The 10479-nt window shown below is 41.5% G+C and overlaps 1 protein-coding gene across 1 annotated transcript in view; it reads right to left on the bottom strand.

Annotated features, from left to right (window-relative positions):
- rheb (Ras homolog, mTORC1 binding) overlaps positions 1-8715 on the bottom strand; it is a 116096-nt gene extending 107381 nt beyond the window's left edge. The window contains exon 1 of the mRNA XM_041184297.1: positions 8330-8715. Coding sequence (XP_041040231.1) covers positions 8330-8381 — 52 coding nt within the window. The 5' untranslated portion in view covers positions 8382-8715. The remainder of the gene's footprint in view (positions 1-8329) is intronic.
- Positions 8716-10479: the final 1764 nt, after the last annotated feature.

The following is a 10479-nucleotide window of genomic DNA, read 5'->3' on the forward strand; positions in this document are numbered from 1 at the left end:
GAACCTACGAAGAAAGGCATCATCACTCTCATCTACAAGCAGAATGGGGAGGAAATCAGAAATTGTTAGCTCATTTCGCTGTTTAACCTGGACTACAAAGTTCTGCCCAAGGTCATTGCCAATCAGGTCATATTTGGTCTGGAGTTGTGATAAGCTGGCCCTGATCAGACTTGCACAGTATCTGATGGGAAGGTCTGCCCATCTTGTGCCTTTGCAAAGCAAGTCTAGAAAGAGGTGCAGTGGCTTTTGTTGAGGTTCATCCTGACCAGCTCTGTAACTCAGTGCTCTATGGGTGATTCCCGGGGACTCACACTGAGATAAACATTAGCTGCTGCTGGAGGACCATCAATTAGGTGAATGATGCTCTTTGATCTGCCCAAAACTTGGTCTTCCATTTCAAAGAGCTCTCATGAGTGTGCTTCAGACTAGGACATTCCAAGAGCCAAGATAATGTGCTGAGGGTTGCACTAAAGCTTGGGGCAGAAGCTGCAAAGGCTCAATGGGTAAATGCCACCGTCCAAGGTCCTCCTCCTGCCATAGTACACCAAAGGTCTGGAAACCATATAAAACCCAAGCTACATGCATCAGAGAATGTTTGGCATGAAATGTAAATGTACACTGTAATGGAAAGTGTGTGGGGCACCTCATGCACTGTATTGAAAGAAAAAGATTTTTTTTGCTCATTTACAGGATGTGGGCGTCGTTGGCTAGGCCAGCATTTATTGCCCATCCCTAACTGCCCTTGAAAAGGTGGTGGTGAACCGTTGCAGACCCTGTGGTGTCGGTACTCCCACTGTGCTGATAGGGAGGGAGTGCTAGGACTTTGACCCAGCGACAGTGAAGGAATGGTGATATATTTCCAAGTCAGGATAGTGAGCTGCTTGGAGGGGAGTGTGCCCTGGTGATGGTGTTCCCATGTGTCTGTTGCCCTTGTCCTTCTAGATGGTAGCGGTCATGGGTTCAGAAGGTGCTGTGTAAGGATCCTGGGTGGGTTTCTGCAGCACATCTTGTAGATGGTACACACTGCTGTTACTGTTTGTTGGTGGTGGAGGGAGTGAATGTTTGTGGAAGAGATGCCAATCAAGCGGGTTGCTTTGTCTTGGATGGTGCCAAGCTTCTTCACTGTTGTTGGAGCTGCCCTCATCCAGGCAAGTGGAGGGTATTCCATCACACTCCTGACTTGTGCCTTGTAGTTGGTGGACAGGCTTTGGGGAGTCAGGAGGTAGTTACTCTTGTGATCTGCTCTTGTAGCCACAGTATTTATATGGTTAGTCCAGTTCAGTTTCTGGTCAATGGTAACTCCAGTATGTTGGTAGTGGAAGATTCAGCAATGGTAATGCCATGGTTAGATTCGCTCTTGTTGGAGATGGTCGTTGCCTGGCACTTGAGTGGTACGAATGTTATTTGCCACTTGCCAGTTCAAACCTAGATATTGTCCAGGTCTTGCTGCATTTGGACATGGACTGCTTCAGTATCTGAGGAGTCGTATCTGGTGCTGAACATTGTGCAATAATCAGTGAACATCCCCACTTCTGACCTTATGATGGAAGGTCATTGATGAAGCAACTGAAGATGGTTGGGCTGAGGACACTACCCTGAGGAACTCTTGCAGTAATGTCCTAGAACTGAGATGATTGACCTCCAACAGCCACAACCTTTGTGATAGGTATAACTCCAACAAGCGGAGAGTTTTCCCCCTGATTCCTATTGCACTGTCATGTCAAATTTGAACTGTTATATAGTATACTTCCACAAATTTTATGAATAAAGTATATTTTTGGGAAAGAAAAGTTTCTCTCTCCAACGGTGCTGACTGACCTGAGTGTTTCCAGAATGTTTTAATTTAATTTCAGATTTCCAACATCTGCAGTATTTTGCCTTTGCACATTCATATTCTCCTGGCTGGTTGAGATGATTGAATCAATCTCCAGATCCCCTTAGCAACACTTATTCACCCAACTGCCAGAATGCACTTACTGTGGGAATAGCACTCTCATCAACTAGTTTTGCCTCCCTCCCATACATTAGCCAGCTGACTCTTGCTATAATGGAGAAGTTAGACTGCAAATGTTAATCAATACTGGGATTCAAACCAGCCTAATTGAAAGTCTAATGCTGAGTCGCTCTATCTGCCAAGCCACCCAACAAAAGGCCTTTTAAATGTCAATCCCACAGTTGACAGGCCTATGTAACCTTGCATAAAAATCTTTTGAGGACCATTTCCAAATACTATTGCAGCGAATGGCATAACAGTACCACTGTGTATATAAATGCTTCAAAAAAACTTTCCAGTTTCCAGTGTGCACGTTCTTCACTGGATGTGTTTTTACAACTCAAACTAGTCAAAAGAATGCCACAAGTTGCCCTTTAAGATTAATACAAGTTTTGCAGACTGAGGTTTGATAACATAATGTGTGTTTGATTTAACAAATTTAAGTACTAAATTTTACATTTGAGCAACACATGCTGGAGAGGTCATACTTCAAGAATTTAGCTCGGTCCACAAACCTGCAGAGATCAAATGAGCAGCTATTAGTTAGCAATCATATTCCAAGTATTCTTTTTAATGGGAAAACAAGATACCTCCTTGATAACATTAGAAATAACAGCCCAAGTGCATTTCAACTGCATTTCAAGAATGCTGCCAGATGAGCTGAATCCCAATACCCACATCCATCAGAAAAACATCTCAGTGAATAAGTTTAACATACAACTGGAGGTTCATGTTTCCAGTTTTGATTTTTAAAAATATTATGGCTATTTTAGACTTTTCAAACACAGGTCTAAAAAAAAGAAAAAACATCAAGAATGTTTAAGGTCTCAAATTAATGTGCACATAAGAGGTATTCAGTAGCGAATATAAGAGCAAAAAGGTACTGCACTGAAGGGCTCATGGGTGGGACAGTAATATATTAGCATGGATAGAGGATTGGCTAAAACAGGAAACAGAGTCGGGATAAATGGGTCATTTTCAAGTTATCAAACTGTAACTAGTGGAGTGTCACAGGGATCAGTACTATGACCTCAACTATTTACAAACTAAATCAATGACAGATGAAGGGACCGAGTGTATTGTAACCAAATATGATGGTGCAAAGAAGGTAGGAAGACAAGTTGTGGGGGGGGGCACAAAAAGTCTGCAAAATAATACAGATGGGTTAAGTAAGTAGGCAAAATTTTGGCAGATGGACTATAATGTGGTAAGATGTGAGCTTGCCCACTTTGGTGGCAAGAACAAAAAAGCAGAATATTATTTAACTGAAGAGAGACTGTAAGATGCTGTGGTAGGGGGATCTGGGTATTCTCGAACATGAATTACAAAAGGTTAGCATGTAGGAACAGCAAGCAATTCAGAAGGTAAATGGAATGTTGGCCTTTTTGCAAGGGGAATGAAGCATAAAAGTAGGGAAGTCTTGCTACAATTGTATTGGGCCTTGGTGAGACCACACCAAGAATTCTGAATGCCATTCTGGTCTCCTTATTTAAGGAACATACTTGCATTGGAGAAGGTTCATGAGGTTGATTTTGGGATGATGAAGAGGTTGTCTTATGAGGACAGGTTGAGCAGGATGAGCCTATACTCATTGGAGTTCAGAAGAATGTGAGGTGGTCTGCTTGAAATATGTAAGAATCTGTGGGGACTTGACAGGGTAAATGTCGAGAGGATGTGGTGCAATCTCGGACTAAGGACAGAGTTTCAAAATAAAGGGGTCTCCCATTTAACATGGAGATCAGGAAGGTCATTCTCCAGGAAGGTCGTTCTCCAAGAAGGTCGTTAATCTTTGGAATTCTCTTCCCCAGAGAGCAATGAAGACTGGGTCATTGAAAATATTCAAGGCTGAGTTAGCCATATTTTTGATTGACAAGGGAATTGGGGGTTATTTGGGGCGGGAACAGGCAGATAAGTGGAGTTAATGCCACATTTAAATCAGCCATGATCTTATTGAATTGCAGAGAAGGTTTGATGGGCCAACTGGCCTACTCCTACTTCCTATAAGTTCTTATATTGTCTCCTGAAAAAAAAAACAGGTAACTTATAGGCCAAAACAAAAACAGAAATACCTGGAAAAACTCAGCAGGTCTGACAGCATCTGCAGAGAGGAACACAGGTAACTGTGTTCCTCTCCACAGATGCTGCCTGACCTGCTGAGTTTTTCCAGGTATTTCTGTTTTCGTTTTGGATTTCCAGCATCCACAGTTTTTTGCTTTTAACTTATAGGCCAGTTAGCTTAAAATCTGTCATTGGGAAAATGTTAAGAGTCTATTATAAAGGGTGTAATAGCAAAGCATTTAGAAATGCATAATATAATCAAGCAGAGTCAGCATGGCTTCATGAAGGGGAAATCGTGCCTGACAAATTTATTAGAATTCTTTGAGGTGGTAACAAGCAGGATAGATAAAAGGGAACCAGTCAATGTAATATATTTGGATTTCCAAAAGGCGTTCTTTAAGATACCACACATAAGGCTACTTAATAAGATAAGAGCCCATGGTGTTGGGGGTAGTATATTAGCACAGATAGAGGACTGGCTAACTAACAGGGGACAGAGTTTGGATACGGGGGAGCATTTTCAGGTTGGCAGGCTGCAACTAGTGGAGTGGCATAGGAATCAGTGCTGGGGCCACAATTATTTACAATATATATTAATGACTTGGATGAGGGAAGTCAATGTACTATTGCCAAGTTTACAGATGGCATAAAAATAGGTGGGAAGGCCAGTGGTGAGAATGACACAAGAAGTTTACAGAGGGATATAGACAGGTTAAATGAGTGGGCAAAAACGTGGCAGATGGGATATTATGTGGGAAAACATGAGATTATACACTTTGGCCCGAAGAATAGAGGTGCTGAATATTACTTAAATGAAGAAAGACTGAAGAAAGCTGCAGCACAGAGGGACTTGGGGGTCCCTGTGCATGAATCCCAAATAGCAAGTTCAACAGATTATACAGAAGGCAAATGGGATGTTCACCTTTATTTCAAAGGGAATGGAGTATAAAAATAGAGAACTCTTGCTAAAACTATACACGGTGCTAGTTAGACCACACGTCGAATGTTATGAACAGTTCTGGTCCCCTTATCTAAGGAAAGATATACTAACATTGGAGGCAGTCCAGAGAAGGTTCACTTGGCTGATCCCAGGGATGGAGGGATTTTCTTATGAGAGGCTGAGTAGTTTGGGCCTATACTCATTGGAGCTTAGAAGAATGAGAGGCGACCTTATTGAAACATATAAGATTCTTAGGGGGCTTGGCAGGGTAGATGCTGAGAGGTTGTTTCCCCTTGTGGGAGAGTCTAGGGCCAGAAGACAATCTCAGAGTAAGGGGGCACCCATCTGAAACAGAGATGAGGGGTAATTTCTTCTCTCAGAGGATAGTCAATCTGTGAAATTCTTCAGCACAGACAGCTGTAGAGGCTGGGTTATTAAGTATATTCAAGGCTGCGATGGACAAGATTTTTATTCAGTAAGGGAATCGAGGTTTATGGGGAAAAGGCAGGAAAGTGGAGTGTCATGCCATGATCTCATTGAATGGCAGAGCAGATTCGATGGGCCGAATAGCCTACATCTGCTTCTACGTCATGGTCTCTTAGGTCCTTAATTCTCAGTATATTGAACAGAAAGAGGAAGTGAGAATTTCTGGGGAGCCAGAAGCAGCACTGAATTCAAATAAGGCAAAATCATGGAATTCAATTTTCAGTCACAGCATAATGTGCTATCAAAACAAGTGCAAAATCCAAAAGATCCAGATGACTTGAGCTGAAAAAGAACCAGAAGCATTTTGCTTTAAAAAAAAGTTATGAAAACAGCTAATTATAGCCAATAAAAGATTCTATAATCAGTCGGAAAGACTCTTTAGAATTACAGTGAATTGGTATTAGCTGCATTATAGGTGAACCAAAGAGTCACTGTTATTCATTACATTATGGATTGAATATAGGTACTGTAATTTTACTGTTACAATAAATTCCAATATCAGTGCAGTTCAAATCAAGATCTAATACCATCTTGATTCCAATCACGGTTCAATTGTCAAGAGTTTGTCCTTTCTACCTGTCATTCACACACAAAAGCAGGCCAAAATTTAAAAACCAACATGTGCATATAAAGACAAAGACTAACAGGTTGGAGTACATTTCAAGGACATATTACAACTCAGGGTTGAGATGACATTGCAAACGGAGTGAAACAGGCAGTTTAGCAATTCACGTCAATCGCCTTGACTTTACACACACACACATTTACTAATACTTCTTACTAAACATTTTTGTAGCTCAGGTTGTTTTGCGTTGACTCGCAACTAAATATTAGCAAAAACGCTTTCCAGTCATTTATTACAGTTGGTGAGTTGTCAGTTCTCAGCTGGGCAAGACATGAGGATTGTTGACATTGCCCATCTTGCATCAAGAAAATCTGCACTGCAATGATAACAGTGGCAAAGGTGACTTAAGTCCTCACTGAATGAACCCATTTCATGCAGATGCTAGGATTCATTTCAGGAACAGAAAAAAATGCCTGCAACGCAAAGTCACTGAAATCTAAGGGAAACATAACCGTGTTGTTTAGTTAGAAGAGGCTCATAATTTCTAAAACCACCACTTCACGAAAACACCAAAAGAAGTTATAGCCCTAAAAGAAATCAATCCTCTCTTCCACACCCAGAATTCACCCCAAACTTGATGTCCCTGATATATCAAAATAAATCACTACATAAAGCAATCGCTACATTAATTATAATAACTGCTTCAAGTACTGCTTAAAAACATTTAGCTAGCAACCAGTATCCTGAAAGGCTGAAACAGCATTATAAAACTGCCAGAATAAAAGTTTATATAATAGCATCAAAATCTTCCTAGCTGTTAAGCATTTATGCATCAATATATTTTTTTCTGTTGGTTGTTTCATTGCACTTAAACTTACATTTTAAAATATTTAATAGCTTGGTGGTAAATCTCAAACTTGAAATCATGCAGAGATACCACATATATTTGGTTTTCCCTTTATATTAAACAACTGCTGCCATGATAAAATAACCTTCATTGTTTAATTAAATAAAATTAAAAAATTAAAATGAGAGTTTGCAACATCAAGACCAAGTACACGGAAAAATCCCATTTAAAATAAGTAACAGCCACTTGCAAAAAGCAAAATCCACCAAGTTTCACCCACACCATGAAGTTACAACAAATTAATTTAACCTAGTCATCTATTTTCAAATCTAAGTCTACATATCAAAATAGTACAATATTACCAAAAATAAATTAAATCAGTGGCTGGAAAGGCTATTTTAAAACAAAAACTGCCCATAATAGCCTGCAATATTTTATTAAAAGACATTCTACAAACACACAAATTCCAGGAAACACTGGCTCTCTAATAATGCTTGTATCTCTCTCTGGCTGGCAGTGAAAAGCTAAAACAAAGCTGGCGACTGGGGGATGGGAAGTTAAGGACAGTCATTACGCGGGGTTAGGTTTCCCAGAGAATTCCTTTGTGAATTAAAGCTGCTGGAACAAACCAGAAAAACACTTTTAATATGCACCACACGATGCAAAACAGAGTTCCCCTCCCCCCCCACTCCGGAGCGAAACGAAAGAATATGGTCAGTCGTTGCCGATCCAATAAAGCTTCTCCTCAGTAAAAAAAAGTACTTTAAAAGTTGTTGGCAGCGAGCTGGAGGTAACATTATTTACTACAACCAGTAATACACCACCCCACACAGTGGTAAACCAAAGTAAGGTGGAGGGAGGGAGGAAGGAAAGTCAGCCATTACACGAGGTTAGTTATTCCAGCGATTTAATCTCAATACACACATATTTAAAAAAATGGTTGCAAGATCTTTTAGAACAAGCAATATCTTTAAATGATGAGCTTAAGTAAATACAGATCTATTAAAAACCAGTTGCAAGATTTTCTAGAATGTCTTCAGCTCCCTGCTCAGTCCACACAGATGTATGAAAATTAGTTGCAAGATCTTGTAGAACAAGCAACCAATGAGTTTATGGAAATAGAGACACGTAAAAAAAAGCTGCAATATTTTCTGTAACAATCAATAATGTCGCTACACGATGCGTTTATGGAAATAGACATTTATTTTTAAAAACTAGTTAGTTGCAAGATTTTCCGACAACAGGCAACAATGTCTTCAAGCTACCTGCTCAGCCTATGTTATTGCACAGTTAAATAAAAATTAGTTGCGAGATCTTGCCGAGCAGGCGCTAATTAATGTCTGCAAATGATGAGCATTGCCGTCTCCGGGTTGAGACACAGACAAGAAACTGCTGCTCACTCGGTGCACAGGCTGGGCTGTGCCAGACGCTTCTACTCACCCACTGATCTGTATCCTAATATCGCAACCTTACGGGACTTCGGCTGTGGCATGTTAACAACGAGGTTCAAACCCAAAGGGAAAAAAAAATAAAATTTGGTAATTTAAAAAGACAATTTCCGTTTTGGGGGAAAAAAATGACAAATTACACAGGCCGGCAGCCCCCCCAGAGAAAAAAAATCCCAATGGGGGAAGGGGGAGGGGAAAGAACTTATTACTTCAAGAACAAAAACTACATCGATATACTTTGTAAAATATATATCAAGTTTAGAAAGCACAAAAAAAAGAGATCAAAGGTGATTTCTGTCCGACTGAGGGGTATATCTGTACAGGATTTGCTATTTTGGGCTCGGTAGACGCTTAGTGGCGCAGCTCCGACCCCCTTTCCCTCACCAGATTCAACCGGAACCTTCCATCCTGTGGACCCGCCCCCCCTCGCCTCAGCCCATTGGATCAACCCGGCCGGCCTGACGTCAGCATCTGCGCGGCCATTGGCTATCTGACATGTCAGTCATTTCTCGCGCCCCACACCCCCACCCCCGCCGCAGAGCCGGCCCGTTGGGAAGGAGGGGCAGCTGGTTACCTAGCAACGCCAGGGACTGGGCTGGGTTGGTCTTCTCCCCCCCCCCCACCCCACCACCGCACTGACTGCTGGGAACTGTAGTTCCCTGCTGCCCTCTTTTTAAAGCAACAGCAGCAACAAAAAAAAAGAAACATTGCTGGTAAATCTGAAAACAAACAAAAAAAATGCTGGGCATCCGTAGAAAGGCAAACTGAAATCTAAAATAAAACAGGGAATGTTTGGAAACCTTGTTTTTTCTTTTTCATAAGAAATTGGACCTGGAGTAGGCAATATCGTTCTTGAACCTGCCTTGCCATTTAGTAAGATAATGAGTGATCTTCTTCCCTGATTCCACTTTCCACTCCACACCTCCATAGCTCAACCCTGTCTAGAGTCCAAACATCCATTAATCTCAGTCTTAACTATACTCAACTTTGAACTGGACATCCACAACAATCTGGGATGGAGAATTCCAAAGATTTACAAACACTTTGAGTAACAAAATTTCTCCTCAACTCAATCCTAAATAGCCAAGCCCTTATTCTGAGACAATAACTCACAGTTCTGAACTCTCCAGTCAGCAGAAACAGCTTCTTAGCATTTACCCTATCAAGCACTCTCACGGTTTATGGCTGGGACTTTATCAGCACTTTGGAGGTGGGCTAGGAAGCGGAGGGACCAGGAAAATGACAAAGAATAGCATCTGGAGTGATCCCCAGTGCTGTCCCGTCGCCCAGTCATTTTTCCAGAAGTGAAAACAGCAGCAGCTTTTCCGCCTGCTGACCAGGGACAGGCAGCCAATTTAAGTAATCATAAAAGCAATTGTCGACCAATTTCCTAGGCCTTTGTAATTTTGCCAGCAGAGGATCAATTCTCTGCAGTGTGGGCAGGCCACCAGCTGCATGGAGGCGGGACTCCCAGTGGCTTCCTGCCTGGGGACGGGGAGGAAGCATTCAAGAATATTGCATCTGGGGGCTTCCATGGGCCAGTCACCAAGCCTGCACCCACAGTCCAGAACTATTGCTGGGTTAGTTCCCCTTCTGAACACCAGGGCCTGGGTCTGGCACATGTTATGATCCTAGGTCAGACCCCCAAGTTTTTGGTGAGATATAGTAAGGGACCAATAGCGTTGTGCTTAAAGTAGATGAGGTTTGAGATTCAAGACACTTGCTAAGATAATAAAGTCAGAAGGTTCCAGCTTTTGAACAAACAAAAATAAACTTTACTTACAAGGTCAATTAGATGAAACCATTTACAATATCTATCTTATACTCTAACCTTCAAACTTAATATTTGGTACATGTCAATTAACAGGCAAATGTGGTCAAACAAACTGCACTACAACATCACATAACAAATGGCAAATGCGAGCAAGACAGAGTCCACAGATTTCTCAACAACCCATCCAACGTCAGTAAACACTGTGTGTCAATCAATCTTGCTGAAACTCTGTCTCCCTCATGTGGGACTCCAAACTTTTCACTTTCAAAATTCAAGCCTCTGAATTCCCTCAAAGCCACCCCAATTCAGACTGCCTAAATGACTGCACACCTCCCAGCATTTCCATCTCATCTCCCAAGATTCCATTC

The sequence above is a fragment of the Carcharodon carcharias genome, chromosome 3 (assembly GCF_017639515.1).
Source record: "Carcharodon carcharias isolate sCarCar2 chromosome 3, sCarCar2.pri, whole genome shotgun sequence".
In the NCBI taxonomy this organism is placed as follows: domain Eukaryota; kingdom Metazoa; phylum Chordata; class Chondrichthyes; order Lamniformes; family Lamnidae; genus Carcharodon; species Carcharodon carcharias.